Source organism: Trichechus manatus, unplaced genomic scaffold (assembly GCF_000243295.1).
Source record: "Trichechus manatus latirostris isolate Lorelei unplaced genomic scaffold, TriManLat1.0 scaffold00071, whole genome shotgun sequence".
NCBI classification, from domain to species: domain Eukaryota; kingdom Metazoa; phylum Chordata; class Mammalia; order Sirenia; family Trichechidae; genus Trichechus; species Trichechus manatus.
The window spans coordinates 3,802,835-3,819,548 of NW_004444007.1; the positions used below are offsets into that span (position 1 = coordinate 3,802,835).

Sequence of the window (16,714 nt, forward strand, 5' to 3'; positions counted from 1 at the left end):
CAATGCACCTGGTCACCTAAGAGCTCTGATGGAGATGTACAAGGAGATGAATGTTGTTTTCATGCCTGCTGTCATGGATTGAATTATGTCCCCCCAAAAATGTGTGTATCAATTTGGTTAGGCCATGATTCCTGGTATTGTGTGATTTTCCTATAGGTTGTAAATTCTTCCCCTATGATGTTAATGAGGGAGGATGGGTGGCAGTTTTGTTAGTAAGGCAGTACTCAATCTACAAGACTGGATTGTGTCCTGAGGCAATCTCTTGAGATATAAAAGAGAGAAGCGAGCAGAGACACATGGGAACCTCATACCACCAAGAAAGCACTGCCAGGAGCAGAGCCCGTCCTTTGGACCTGAGGTTCCTGTGCAGAGAAGCTCCCAGACCAAGGGAAGATTCATGACATGGACCTTCCTCCAGAGCCAATGGAGACAGTGTTCCCCTGGACTAAATTTGGACTTGCAGCCTACAAGAGAATAAACTTCTCTTTGTTAAAGCCATCCACTTGTGGTATTTCTATTAGAGCAGCACTAGATGACTAAGACACCTGCTAACACAACGTCCATTCTGCAACCCATGGATCAAGGAGTAATTTTGACTTTCAAGTCTTATTACTTAAGAAATGCATTTTGTAAGGCTACAGCTGCCACAGACAGTGATTCTTCTGATGGCTCTGGTCAAAGTAAATTGAAAACCTTCTGGAAAGTTTCCACCATTCTACATGTCATTAAAAACATTCGTGATTCATCGGAGGAGGTCAAAATATCAACATTAACAGGAGTTTGGAAGAAGTTGATTCCAGCCCTCGTGGACGACTTGGAGGGGTTCAAGACTTCAGTGAAGGAAGTGACTGCATAAGTGGTGGAAATAGCAAGAGAACTAGAATTAGAAGTGGAGCCTGAAGATAGGACTGAATTGCTGCAATCTCACGAGAAAACTTTTTAACAGATGAGGAGTTGCTTCTTACGGATGAGCACAGAAAGTGGTTTCTTGAGATGAAATCTACTCCTGGTGAAGATGCTGTAAACATTGTTGAAATGACAACAAGGATTTAGAATATTACATAAACTTAGTTCACAATGCAGCAGCAGGGTTTGCGAGGACTGACTCCAATTATGAAAGAAGTTCTACTATGGGTAAAATGCTATCAGACAGCATTGCATACTACAGAGAAATCTTCGTGAAAGGAAGAGCCAATCAATGCAGCAAAATTCATTGTTCTCTTATTTTAAGAAATTGCCACTGCCACCATAAATTTCAGCAACCTCAACCCTGATCAGTCAGCAGGCATCAACATTAAGGCAAGACCCTCTACCAGCAAGCAGATTACAACTTGCTGAAGGCTCAGATGATAGTTCACATTTTTTAGCAATAAAGTATTTTTTTAATTAAGGTATGTACATTGTCTTTTTAGACACAATGCTATTACATACTTAATAGACTACAATATAGTATAAATATAACTTTTATATGCATTGGGAAATCAAAAAATTCGTGTGACTTGCTTTATTATAGTGGTCTGGAACCAAACTCTAATATCTTCCAGGTATGCTGGGAACAGGTCTTAAATGGTCAGGACAGTGTTTTGTTTCTTAATTTGTTGTTGATGATGTTACTGTCTTTTAACAGTATGCAGATGACACAACCTTGCTTGCTGAAAGTGAAGAGGACTTGAAGCATTTACTGCTGAAGATCAAAGACCACAGCCTTCAGTATGGATTACACCTCAACCTAAAGAAAATAAAAATCCTCACAACTGGATCAATAAGCAGCATCATGATAAAAGGAGAAAAGACTGAAGTTGTCAAGGATTTCATTTACTTGAATCCACAATCAACGCTCATGGAAGTAGCAGTCAAGAAATCAAACGACGCATTGCATTGGGCAAAACTGCTGTAAAAGACCTCTTTAAAGTGTTAAAAAAAAAAAAAAAAAAGATGTCACTTTGAGGACTAAGGTGTGCCTGACCCAAGACATGGTATTTTTAATCATCTCATATGCAAGTGAAAGCTGGACAATGAATAAGGAAGACCAAAGAAGAATCGATGCCTTTGAATTATGGTGCTGGCGAAGAATATTGAGTATACCATCAACTGCCAGATGAATGAACAAATCTGTCTTGAAAGTACAGCCATAATGCTCCTCAGAAGCGAGGATGGAGAGACTTCATCTAACATACTTTGGACATGTTGCCAGGAAGGATCAGTCCCTGGAGAAGGATATCATGCTCAGTAGATGGTCAGCAAAAAAGAAGATTCTCAACGAGATGGACTGACACAGTGGCTGTAACAACGGGCCTAAATACAGCAACTATTGTGAGGATGGAGCAGGACTGCGCAGTGTTTTGTTCTCTTGGACATAGTTGCTACGAGTCAGAACCAACTCAATGGCACCTAACAACAGCAATACGCACTTCATTTTGCCACAATCCCCAACAATCACACTCTCATCCGTTAAAATTACCTTTCTGGCCTCTATAAGCATTTGATTTCATAGCCCCTAAACTGTACCAATTTTCAGAACTCCCTGTAAGGTATAAGTATGTATTTTTCTATACCCACTTTAATATTAGTTTCTTCATTGTAACTTATCTTTTCTGATATAAAAGTTAAGTATTAATAATCCCTTAGAATTTTTAAACTTAAAAAAAAATTTAAATGCAAGCAGGAACCCTAACTCTTGCTAACAACAAAAGGAAAAGAGCACTAGGCTAGCTCCACGTAGTAGGCGATCAGGCTTCATATTAACATGAGGGAAGATAGCCAAGACTCCTTTGAATGCTCGGGGTTCTAGAACAGTGTGATACACTCTGTATACAGATGGTACCATGCCAGCAATATAGATCTGGGTTTACCCAAACCTTTGGGTGCCAGTCAGGGTCAATGAATGACACCTTTGTTCATAAAAATGCAGAAGGATATTGACCACTACACTTCGTCAAAGAATATTATACAATCCTAATTCCCCGGAAATTTTCTGAAACTGCCTCTTTCCCTTTAAAGATTATACCTATATTTACACACCCAAGCATTCTTCCCCAAAGAGGGCAATCTTTACAAATAAGAAGGGATAAATGCTTAGTCATTTCCTAGGTTACACAGCCCCACTGTTAGCAGGAAAATCTTATTTTAGTTTTAGAAATAGGCCTATTTTCAGCAGCTTGCTTGATTACACTTATAAAATGAGTCTCCTTAGAGAGACAGATGGTATGGTGAAAAGAAATTGGACCAGGATTCAAAGGCCTAAGTTCTAATTCCAGCTTTGCCACTGTGATGGAGGCTGCTAGCTGTCCAAACCCATTCTTCTCTTCCTCCAGAGTGACAGAGTTATAGCTGGGCTACATTTCCCCTATGCTTAGAACTAGGAGTAGCCATGTGACTAAGTTTTCCCCATAGAATGTGATTTATATACTTTATTTACTTAAATTATCCTGACAGTAAGAAACAAGAATCTTCCAATAAAGCTGTATTTGTAATTGAGCTATATAATTCACCTATGATACAATTCATCCCTTTAGAGTACACGATTCAGTGATTTTTAACCCGTTGCCATCGAGTCGATTCTGACTCATAGCGACCCTACAGGACAGAGTAGAACTGCCCAATAGGGTTTTCAAGGAGCATCTGGTAGATCTGAACGGCCAACCTTTTGGTTAGCAGCCGTAGCTTTTAACTAGTAAGCCACCAAGGTTTCCCAGTGATTTTTAGTATATTCAAAAGGTTAACCAACCATCACCACAATCTAATTCCAGAATATTTTCATCACTCCAAAAAGAAACCCCATACTCTGTAGCAGTCACTCTCCGTTCTCCCTTTCCCCCAGTCTCTATAAACCACTAATCTATTTTCTATCCCTATGGATTTGCCTATTCAGGACATTTCATATCAATGGAACCACACAATATGTGGCCTTTTGTGACTGGCTTCTTTCACTTAGCATGTTTTCAAGGTTCATCCACGTTGTAGCATCCATCAGTGTATCATTCCTGTTGACTGCCAAATAATATTCCATTATATGGATATACCACATTTTGGTTTATCCACTCATCAGTTGATGGACATTTGGGTTGTTCTACTTTTGACTATTATGCAAAATGCTACTACAAACATTCATGTATAAGTTTTTGATTGAACATGTTTTCAATTTTATTGGACATATACCTAAGAATAGAATTGCTGAGTCAGATGATAACTCCATGTTTAACTTTTTGAGGAACTGCCAAGCTGTTTTCACAGTGGCTGAACCATTTTACATTTCTATCAGTAATGTATGAGGGCTCCAATTTCCCCAAATTCTTGACACTATCATTTTCTTTTTTAAAAAAAATTATAGCCATCCTAGTGGGTGTGAAGTAGTATCTCATTGTGGTTTTGATTTGCACTTCCCTAACAATTAATGATGTTGAGATTCCTTTCTTGGCCATTTGTATATGTTCTTTGGAGAAATGTCTATTTGAATTCTTTGCCCAAACTTTAACTGAGTTGTTTTTTATTGGTGAGTTCTAAGATTCTTTTACATGTTCTGGATAGTAGACTCACATCAGGTATATGATTTGCAAATTTTTTCTTCCATTCTGTGGATTATCTTTTCACATCTTTGAAAGAGTTTTTTGATGCACAGAAGTTCTTAATTTTGATGAAGTCCAATTTATCTATATCTATATATTTTTGGTTGCTTGTGCTTTACTTGTCATATCTAAGAAACCATTGCCTAATCCAAGGTCATGAAGATTTATATCTGTTTTCCTTTAAGGGTTTGGTACCTTTAGCCATTATATTTAGGTCTTTGATCCATTTTGAGTTAATTTTTTTGAGTTGATTCTGACGCATAGCGGCACTATAGGACAGAGTAGAACTGCCTGATAGAGTTTCCAAGGAGCACCTGGTGGACTTGAACTGCCGACTTCTTAACTACTACGCCACCAGGTTTTCCATATGGTATGAAGTAGGGCTCAAATTCATTCTATTGTATGTGCATATCCAGTTGTCCTAGAACCATCTGTTGACAAGACTATTCTTTCTCCGTTTTATTGTTTTGGCACCTTTGTCAAAAATCAATTAACCACTTATTTCTGGTCTCTCAATTTTATTAATACAGTGTACTCCACTGATCTGTATGTCTGGCCTCATGCCAGTACCACATTGTCTTGATTACTGTAGCTTTGTAGTAAGTTTTGAAATCAGAAGCGTGAGTCCTCCAACTTTGTTTAAGATTATTTTGGCTATTCCAGGTCCTTGTATTTCCATATGAATTTTAGGATGAGCTTATCCATTTCTACAAAAAAAGTAGTTGGAATTTTGAAAGGGAGTCCATTGAATCTGTAGATCAAATTGGGGAGTACTGCCATTTTAACAATATTAAGTCTTCTAGTCCATGAAGATGTCTTCCCATTTCTTTAATTTCCTTCAACAATGTTCTGTAGTTTTCAGTGTACAAGTCTTGCACTTCTTAGATTAAATTTATTCCTAAGTATTTTTGATGCTGTTGTAAATGGTATTGTTTACAAAATTTCATTTGTGGATTGTTCACTGCTAGTGAATAGAAATACAACTGATATTTGTATATTGATCTTGTATCTTGCAGCCTTGCTGAATTCATTGATTAGCTCTATTATTTTTTTGTGGATCCTTTAGGGTTTAATACATACAAGATCATGTCGTCTGCAAACAGAGATAGTTTTACTTCTTTCCTTTCCAATCTGGATGCCCCTTATTTTATTTTCTTGCCTAATTGCTCTGAACTCATTTATTAGCTTGATTCATTTTTTTAATGGATTCTTTAGGATTTTCTATACATATAGAATCACTTCATCTGTGAATAGACATAGTTTTATTTCTTCTCTTCTGATACGGATGCCTTTATTTCATTTTCTTACCTAATTGCCCTGGTTAGAATCTCCAATACAATGTTGAATACAAGTGGCCAAAGCAGAATCCTTGTTTTGTTACTCAGCTTAGTGGGAAAGCCTTCTGTCTTTCACTATTACATGTGATATTGGCTGTGAGTTTTTCATAGATGTCCTTTAATAGGTTTAGGAAGTCCTCTCCTAATACTAGTTTATTGAGTGTTTTTATCACAAAAGATATGGGATTTTGTCAATGTTTTTGGTGTGTATATTGAGATGATCATGTGGTTATTTTTCCTTTATTCTATAAATATGTTGTATTACATCAATTGATTTTCATATGTTGAATCAACCTTGCATTGCTGAGATAAACACCATTTCGTCTCAGTGTTTGACCATTTTTATACGCTGCTGGACTTAGGTTGCTAGTATTTTGTTAAATATTTATCATAAGGGATATATGGTTGTAGTTTGCTTTTCCTAAAATATCTTGTTTTGTTGTTGTTGTTGTTCTGATATTAGGGTAATACTGGCCACACAGAATGATGTAGGAAGTGTTTCTCTCTCTTCTATTCTTTTTTAGGGGGGAAGAATCTGTTAAGGATTGGTGTTAATTCTTTTTTAAAGATTTGTTAGAATTCACCAGTGAAGCCATCGATCTTGGGCTTTTCTTTGTAAGAAATTTTTTATTACTAACTTAGACTCTTTACTTGTAACAGATCTATTCAGATTTTTTATTTCCTTTTGAGTCAGTTTTGGTAGTTTGTGTCTTTCTAAGAAGTTGTCCATTTCATTTAGGTTATCTGATTTGCTGCCATGCAACTGTTCACAGTATTCCCTTATCATCCTTTTTTATTTCTGTAAGGTCTATAGTAATGTTCCCTCTTTCAGTCTTGATTTTAGTAATTTGAGTCGTCTCTCTTTTTCACTTAGCCAGTTCATCTAAAGGTTTGTCAGTTTTTTTAATCTTTTCAAAGAACTAACTTTGGTTTCATTGATTTTTTTCTATTTTGTCAATAAAGTATTTTACTGTGCCAAATGTGATATTTGCTTTACTTAATTGCTGACAACTGATGTTATAATTCAACCAAAAACCTCAGTAGTTATAAAAATCAAAACCAAACATGTTGCTGTTAAGTCAATTCTGACTTACAGTGATCCTACAGGAAAAAACAGAACTACCCCACAGGGTTTCCAAGGAGGTAATCTTTCCAGAAACAGACTGCCACAACTCTCTCCCGCAGAACAGCTGGTAGGTTCAAACCATCGACCTTTCAGTTAGCAGCCGAGCACTTAACCGCTGCACCACCAGGACTCCTTCAATACATATAGGACTTCCCTTATCTCAACTGTGAAGAGACAGAATATTACATTTTAAAAAACAGAAACCCAGCTTCATTCACTGTCCTGGCATCTTGGGTAAAAAAACTTTTTTGAGCCTTTGTTTCCTCTTGGATAAAATGGAGATAGAAACATGGATGCTTGGAGGTGTTGCTAGAATTACAGAAGAAGATATACAAAGCACTCTGTGGCCCAGGGCAAGACATCTAGTAGACACTCAAAGAATGCTAATTGTCTGCTTGAGTGTTAAATTACATAAGCCATGTAAGGCTTCTAGCATATAACAGACTATTTTAATAACCTCCCTTTCATTTTCCTCCCTTACCCACACCACCCCCATCTTAAAAGCCCATTATGGCCTGGATCTTCAACTGATGTCTCAGTGATGCTTACCAAACTGTTCCAGGGTAGCAGGTATCACCAACACCTGGACCTGAAGCACAGCCTGCCTTTTTCCCCGAGTTCTTGTGGTCAAGTTACTTGCAGCATGGGCAGATAAAGTGGGCACATAAAGAATATGGGTCTCTCCAGGACATCCCCAAGCATCTAGCACTCAATAGATGCTCAATAAATAGTTGAAGAATAAATGAAACCACTAGAGGGGGCTGTAAGCTAAGGGGTTGATAAAAACTGTCAATAACGCTGCTTACTCTCACTACAGCTAATAAGAAGCCATGCTTATGGAGTAAGTCACTTAATAGTTAAGTTTAGGTATGTTAGTTTAGATAGTCGGTCCTCAAACTAGGGAGTGAGATCTGCATGACTCAGCTTAAGAGGGCGTGTGTGCCTATGTGTGTGGGCTATGTGGAGTACAACATAACAGGATAAGGCAGGAGAATGAGAGGTAAAGCAAGATTAACTTGGAGCATTAGGAGAAGAATTAAAGAGGGAAGCATCTAGAGAGAAGCCTTTATAGTTATAAGATAAAGAGAAGATATGAAATGATCTGAATGTTCAGAAATTTACTGCACGGCATTCTTAGCCAAGAATTTTCTGACAGTTGCTAAAACTTGCTCAGTAAATATAACGCTGAAAAAATGGCACACAGGCAAACATTCTATTCTTCAGAACAGTATGAGCAACTGTGAGAAAAAGAACAGGGAATAGAGGTGGGAACAGAGAAAATGGATCAGAGAAGTGTTTTACTTCTAATACACAGATTAAAAATGATTGCTATCAAATCAAAGTAACAAGGGAATTTTTTTACACTAACATCTCTTGTCTACATTTCGGTCAAGAAAATCCAACACTAAAAATGAAACAAAACCAAAAATCATCATTCTGATTTTTTTCATCTCAGATCTCATTTATCAGAAAGTCCAAGGTAGAACTAACAAGATGTAGAAATACAAGCCCAACCACCACCAAAAAAACCCCAGCAACAAATAATTCCATTTGTAACCTCAGCTCCTTAGTATATATTTTTAATGATAATGAATTCAGAAAAGAACAATTCCTTCTGCCCGTTTTTTGAATGTGGTGTTTGAGGAAACAAAATAAAGTAACAGTAATAAAATGAACAGCTGGAAGGAGGAAAGCCAGCACGAAAAACAACAGCTGAGAAGGTTCACACACACATACAAGAAAAAAAGACCATCCTACTTCATATATCAAAACTAAGACCCTTAAACAGAATAATGGCTATGTAAATCTAATAAGAATGAATACAGTACTTTTAAAGAAACGTGTGAACATTATCTTTAATTTGTGTTCTGTGAGGTAAGTTTATAAACTATCTATCACACTCGCAAAACTTCCCTAAATGATAAGATTATGGTTGAAAAGTTAAAATTCTCTTAATCATCGCATCGCCTTCTAAAAAAGATGAACATTTCAGCTTAAGAGTTTTCTGCTTCAACTTCTACCCCGGGGTTAGTGTTTTCATACAGAGAAAAAAATGATAAAAGTGAGCATGAATCTGAATAAAAATTGGTATATTTTAGATGCTAAAATTTAAAAAATTAAAACGTGATCATGTTTAACAAAAACTTCTGATCTACTTCTGACCAACTAACTCATTTGATTGGGATTAGGTTTTTACCTTCTCTAACAGAACCTGAAACAAGCATAACAAAAATGTCAAGGAAATAAGCAGTGGCTTCAACACAGTCTTACATGTACATGCAGGTCATAAAACCAAAAACCAAACCTGCTGCTATTGAGTCAATTCCAACTCACAGCGATACTAGAGGACAGAGTAGAACTGCCCCATTGGGTTTCCAAGGAACAGGTGGCGGATTCGATTTGCTGATCTTTTGGTTAGCAGCCAAGCTCTTAACCACTACACCACCAGGGCTCCATGTAGGTTATAGGCTCATGAAATAAAATAGGCAAAAAAGAAAAAAAAAATTTGTAAAATGAAAATGTGATCCAAAATTTAGTTTGGCAATTTCTTGAAAAGTTAAACATAAATTTACCATACAACCTATTAACCCCACTAGCAGATTTCTACCCAAGAGGAATGAAAATCTATGTCCATACAAAGATTTGTATGCAAATATTCTAGGAGCTTTATTCATAATAATCAAAAAGTAGAAATAATCTAAATGTTCATCAACTGATGAATGGATAAATAAGATGTGGTATATCCATACAATGGAATACTATTCGGCAATAAAAAAGAATGAAGTACTGATACATACTACAACATGGATGAATTAGTGACAGAAGCCAGATAAAGATCACACACTATATAATTCCATTTATATGAAATGTACAGAAAAGCAAAATCTTTAGAGACAGAAAACAGATTAATAGTTGCTTGGGGATGGAGGTGGGAAAGAGAGTGACTGCAAATGGGCACGAGAGACCTTTTCAGGGTGACAGATATGTTCCAATAATGGATTTTGGTGATGGTTGCACAACTCTGTAAATTTCCCTAAAAATCATTTAATTGTACACTTAAAATGAGTGAATTTTATGCTATGTCAATTATACTTCAATAAAGTTGGATTAAAAAATATATCCACTATGGTACATAATACAACATGAACAAATTTAAAGTGTACAACTCAGTGAATTTTTAAACTATGTATACACCCACGTAAGCATCACTTAGATCAAGATGTAGAAATTTTCCAGCACTTCAGAAAGTTCCCTTGTACCCTTTCCAATCATTACTCACACTCTACACACAAGAGGTAACCACCAGTTTGCTTTCTATCATTTGATTAGTTTTGTCAATACTTAAACTTCAATATAAAAGGAATCACTCAATATGTACCATTTTATGTCTGGTTTTTTTTTGTTTTTGTTTTTGTTTTTTTTCCTCAACATATCTGTAAAATTCATCCACGCTGATCTTGATATCAATAGTTCATTCTTTTTATTGCTGTCAAGTTTTCCATTGTATGACTATACCACAATTTATCAATTCCCCTGTTAAAGGACATCTAGTTGTTTCTAGTTTGGGGCTATTATGAATAAAATTGGTATGAACATTCTTATAGATGTCTGTCAATGAATATATGCACTCATATATTGGGACATAGGTAGGAGTGGAAGTGCTGGTTCAAAGGGAAAACAAATGTTTAGCTTTGGTAGAAACTGCCATGAAGTTTTCCAAAGTTGTTATACAAGTTTACACTCCTACTAACAATATCGAAAAGTTCCAGCTGTTCCACCTCTTCACCAACAGTTGGTATTGTCAATCTTTTAAATTTTAGCCATTCTGCTGGGTGTTAGAGGTAGCCTGGTATGGCTTTAATTTCCTTTTCCTCATTAAGAATGAGATGGACCACATTTTCATACATGTACGTCAAGATTTTTGTCGTATTCCTTCATAGAAGTTCTTTATTTTGGATACGAATTTTTTATCAAATATATGTATGGCAAATATTTTCACCCAGTCTGTGGCTTGCCTTTTTTCTGTCTCTTAATGATTTCTTAAATACGCACAAGTCCACAATTTTAATGAAGTAACTAATCAATATTTTCTTTTATAGTTAGTGCTTACATCCTGTTTAAGAAATCTTTGCGTATCATGAAGATATTCTACTATGTTTTCTTCTAGAAGTTTTATTGTTTTACCTTTCCCATTTAGCTCTTTGATCCATACTCATAATAATTTTTATATATGAAGTCAAGGTTCATTCGTTTTCCCATAAAAATATTCAATTGATAAATCAAAACCAGTTATGGTCAAGTCAATTCTAACTCATTGCAACCCTATGTGTGTCAGAGTAGAACTGTGCTCCATAGGGTTTTCAACTGCTGATTTTTTGGAAGTACACAGATTGCCAGGCCTTTCTTCCAAGACACCTCTGGGTGGACTCAAACGGTCAACCTTTCAGTTAGCAGCCAACAGCGTTAACTCTTTGTACGACCCAGGGACTCAGTACTGTTTATTAATAAGACTATCTTTTTTCCACTGGACTGCAGCGGCATCAAGGTTCTAAGTCAGACGAGCACATCAGTATGAGTCTGTTTCTAGAGTCTGTTCTGTTCCATTGATCTATATTATCCTCGGGGAAAATGACACTATCTTAATTACTGAACCTGTATAGTAATTTTGGAAGTAGTGCTGGTGTCACAAATGGTTAAGCGCTGGGCTGCTGTTTACTGAAAAATTGGTGATTCGAATTTACCCAGCCACACCTTCTGTAGGAAGAAGACCTGGAAATCTGTTCTCATAAAGATTACAGCCTAGAAAACCATATGGGGCAGCTCTACTTTGTCACATGGGGATGTTAGGAGTTGGAATCAACTCGACGGCATCCAACAAAAACAAAAACATAGTAATTTTGGAGTCTCTGGGTGGCGCAGTTAAGCACTCAACTATCGACCAAAAGACTGGCGGTTTAAACACACCCAGAGGCACCTCGAAAGACAGGCCTGGTGATCTGCTTTGAAAAGGTTATAGCCTTAAAAACCCTTTGGAGGACAGTTCTACTTTGCAACGCATGGGGTTGCCATGAGTTGGAATCAACCCAATGGTAACTGGTTTGCTTTATAATAATTTTGAGCTAAAGAATATTTAAATGCATAATTTGCTTTAGAATTTCAACTTGTTCTTGTAAAAGAGATAAACGCCAAAATTTAACTATTTCACGTCTTACATGTCATCAAATACATATTTTGAAGGAAAAGAAAACTTCTTTATCAGTAGAATGGAAAAGGGAATATTTTTCACCCCACAAGACCTGCAAAATCTACATGATCTCTTATATTAACTGCAGAAGCATGTTCAATTCCAGAATGAAAACGCCTTACCTGAGTAAGGTAGATCGTATCTCTGAAAGCATGTAATGGATCTGTACTTTGGGGGAGTTTGAAATGAAGATCAGCCTGATAGAGCATTTCAGTGTTACCACGTGCATGGTGTTGTCGATGAAGTGAAAATTTGCTCCTGAAAGACCAGTCCGCTTTAGAGGAGACCTTTTGGATAAACAGAGTTAGAAATTGGAATGTTTGCAGCAAAACTACTTTTCTCTATGTTGACAAAGTTGGAAAGCACTGTACACCCTGTAAAAGATGGTGAGGTTTGTTCTGTAACTCTAATTTCATAAATGTTTTTGCCATCATACTTGTTATTGGTGAAAGACTAGCCTTTTGCAAAGGTGATTTGGCACCTACACTGTCCCTTCTTCCAACTTGTTGTTGTTGTTGTTAGGTGCCGTCAAGTTGGTTCCAACTCATAGAGACCCTACAGGGCAGAGGAGACCGGCCGCATAGGGTTTCCAAGGAGCAGCTGGTGGATTCCAACTGCTGACCTTTCGGTTAGCAGCCAACCTCTTAACCACTATGCCACCAGAGCGCCTCTTCAAATCTAGACAGTCACTTTTTGGTTTTTTTTGGTATTTCTCTTTCAAAAGCCTGGTCTTATAAGAATGTATACCTGGGTTTTGAAATATTCGTTTATGTTTATTTTTTAAAATGCTATTTTATCTATTTAGGTAAGCAAATTACCAAACTTAATAATGAACTGGAATCAATGTTCTGTTAAAATTGTCACAATTCTTTATCATGAGTAAAATACCACTATTAAGATGATAAATGATTTACAGCTTGCTCATCTGTTTCTCAGAGATTACTAAACATAACTGATATACACATGCTTAGTTTTGATACAGCTGAAGACACAAACCAAACAATAATAGGCACTCTGTCCCTCTATGACTCTGTCTCTTTTTCAACCCAGGCAAAATGTAAAGAGTCTCTTCTATCCCTTTGAGAATCTATCATCAGCTCAAGGTAAAACAACAAAACAAAAAACACCACACACAATGTTGAGATTGTATCTTTACAGGAAAAAAAGCAATAATTCTGGCTTCTAGGCCTATGATTTAAGGCACTGTTAGCACTTGAGAAAGATATAAGACAATCACTGGTTACATCTGAAAATATCCAGAGTTTCAATCCAAGTTACACAAAGACTTTGAAAAACATCTCCCTGCCCCGCCCAAAAAAGAAAAAGAAAATGGAAAAGCTTAAAACCTGTTCATGAAGTATGACTTTGAATTTGCAATTACCTTAAGGAAGAAGTTTTTTGTTAGGAATTTATACCAAAATGTAAGAAATTGTATATTAGCCAGATTTAATTGGGAATTTCTTCAAAATTGTAGCTATTTTCCAAACTGTCACCACCAAAATGATTTAGAGAACACTAACTACTTCCGGAGCCCTGGTGGCGCTGTGGTTAAGAGCTCATTGCTAACCAAGAGGTCAGCAGTTCAAATCCACCAGCCATTGCTTAGAAACCCTATGGGGCAGTTCTACTCTGCCTGATAAGGTTGTTATGAGTCGGAATTGACTCAGTGGCAACGGGTTTGGTTGTGGTTTTTTAAAACTAGTTCTACTATTTATTTAAAACAGAGGTATTAATATATATAATCACTTGTTCATATTTTACAGTCATATACCTTTATTATCTTCCCTTCTTTCTATGCTCCCTCCTTTTAAAAAGCCTCGCAGCCCTCTGACTGGTAGTGATTTGAATCTATCCCATGATCAGTAAACCTGATATTCAGTTCTGTGGGAAGTTTTCTACCTTCTTGCCACTAGGGAAGAAATCGTGTAGATTTTTGGTAACAATGTTACCAGAAGGAATTGGAGAGTGCCAGGCACTGTTTTAAGTAATTTAAAAATATTAACTAATTTAATTCTCATAATAACCCTATGAGTAGGTACTATTATCACCTCCATTTTGCAGATGAGGAAGCCAGGCATGGAAAAGTAAAGTAACTTGCCCAAGGTCCAAAGTTAGTGAAGTCTAGCTTCAGACTTCAGCTCTTTAAACCGAGATGCTTCTGAAGAAAATAAAACTTTCATAAATCAAATGGCTAGAATGGACTATATTACTAGTAATGATAGCTTACATTTTATGAGCTCTCACAATGTATCAGGAGTCATGCCAAGTGTTTAATGATTAATTAACATACTCTTTACAAACACATGCACACGCAAATAATTGCTCTATTTCTCTCTCATACACACACACACACACAAAGACACACATTTCTATGAGGTATTCACTACTATCAACCCTATTTTACAGATGAGGAAACTGAAATTCAAAAAATTAAATAATTTGTCCAAGGTGATACAGCTAGTGAGTGAGACTTCTAGTATTCAAATCCAGGTCTGTTTGAGTCCAAAGTTCAAGCTTTTAATCTCTAGGAAATACTGAAAGAGCTCCCTGGGTGGCACAAATAGTAAAGCACTCGTTGTTGTAGGTGCCGCAGAGTGGGTTCGAACTCATAGCAACCCTACGTACAACACTGCCCAGTAGTGCGCCATCCCCACAATCATTGCTATGTTTGAGTCCATTGTTGCAGCTACTGTGTCAATCCATCTCGTTGAGGTTGCTCCTCTTTTTCACTGACCCTCTACTTTACCAAGCATGATGTCCTTCTCCAGGGACTGATCCCTCCTGATAACGTGTCCAAAGTATGTGAGATGAAGTCTTGCCATCCTTGCTTCTAAGGAGCATTCTGGCTGTACTTCTTCCAAGACAGATTTGTTCGTTCTTTTGGCAGTCCATATTCAATATTCTTCACCAATACCATAATTCAAAGGCACCAATTCTTCTTTGGTCTTCCTTACTCATTGTTCAGCTTTCACATGCATATGAGGTGACTGAAAACCCCATGGCTTGGGTCAGGCACACCTTAGTCTTCAAGGTGACATTTTTGCTTTTCAACACTTTAAAGAGTTCTTTTGCAGCAGATTTGCCCAGTGCAATGTGTCATTTGATTTCTTGACTGCTGCTTCATTGAGTGTTGATCAGGGATCCAAATAAAATGAAATCCTTGACAACTTCAATATTTTCTCCATTTATCATGATGTTGCTTATTGGTCCAGTTGTGAGGATTCTTTTCTTTAGGTTGAGATGTAATCCATACCGAAGGCTGTAGTCTTCAATCTTTATCAGTAAGTGCTTCAAGTCCTCTTCATTTTCAGTAAGTAAGGTTGTCATCTGCATAATGCAAGTTGTTAATGAGCCTTCCTCCAATCCTGATGCCCCATTCTTCTTCAAATAGTCCAGCTTCTCGGACTATTTGCTCAGCACACAAATTGAATAAGTACGGCGAAAGGATACAACCATGACACACACCTTTCCTGAATTTAAACCACGCAGCATCCCCTTGTTCTGTGTGAATGACAGCCTCTTGATCTATGTACAGGTTCCTCATGAGCACAATTCAGTGTTCTGTAGTTCCCATTCTTCGCAATGTTATCCATAATTTGTTATGATCCACACAGTCGAATGCCTTTGCATAGTCAATAAAACACAGGCAAACATCTTTCTACTAGCCACAAGGTTGGTGGTTCAAACCCACCCAGAGGTGCTTCAGATGACAGGTCTGGCAATCTGCTTCCCGAAGGCTACAGCCTCAGAAACCCTATGGAGCTGTTCTACTCTGTATACATGGGGTTGTCATCAGTCGGAACCGACTCGATAGCAACTGACAACAACATGCTACATTAAAAATATTATTATGGTTTCCAATATAATAATGTGAAACTAATGTGGGGTTATATGTCCCAAACCAGGCATTTAAATACATTTGCTGAATTCACGGAAAAAGCCCTAAATAAAAGATCCAAAGATTTATGTAAAGTTATTCTTTGGTTTCTTTCATATTCCTAATTACTTATTCAAATCCTCAACTCAGTAATCTATCCTAAAAGGAGGCAATGACTAAATCAAGAAATAACAGATGGTTCATAATGAGCAGAACTTTTCTTTACCTTTTCCTGTTTTAAAATACAGTGTTTGGTATTTTTGAACATCATCAGGTGATTCAAACAACATACAAATTCCATTATTTTCAGGAGATGAATAGAAAAGCTTACAGACTTAAGAAAAAGGTTTACCAGTTTCTAACACTCCACTTTCTGGTGTGTAGTGGAAGTTAAATGTATCAGCTCTGGAGTCACACAGTAAGTTTGAATCCAGATATGTTACCTACTGGTGGCACAGTGGTTAAAAGCTATGGCTGCTAACCAAAAGGTCAGCAGTTCGAATCCACCAGCTGCTCCTTGGAAACCCTATGGGGCAGTTCTACTCTGTCCTATAGGGTTGCTAT

General features: G+C 37.0%; 1 protein-coding gene across 5 annotated transcripts in view; it reads right to left on the bottom strand.

The window, feature by feature from the left end:
• Positions 1–16,714, bottom strand: part of MANBA (mannosidase beta) — a 161,968-nt gene that overhangs the window by 53,802 nt on the left and 91,452 nt on the right. For all 5 annotated transcript variants that reach the window (XR_002824670.1, XM_023734737.1, XM_004380189.2 and 2 more), the window contains exon 13: positions 12,396–12,560. Coding sequence is in view for 4 of the 5 variants with exons in the window: in XM_023734737.1 (XP_023590505.1) it covers positions 12,396–12,560 (165 nt within the window). In the remaining variant the exon portion in view is untranslated. The remainder of the gene's footprint in view (positions 1–12,395; positions 12,561–16,714) is intronic.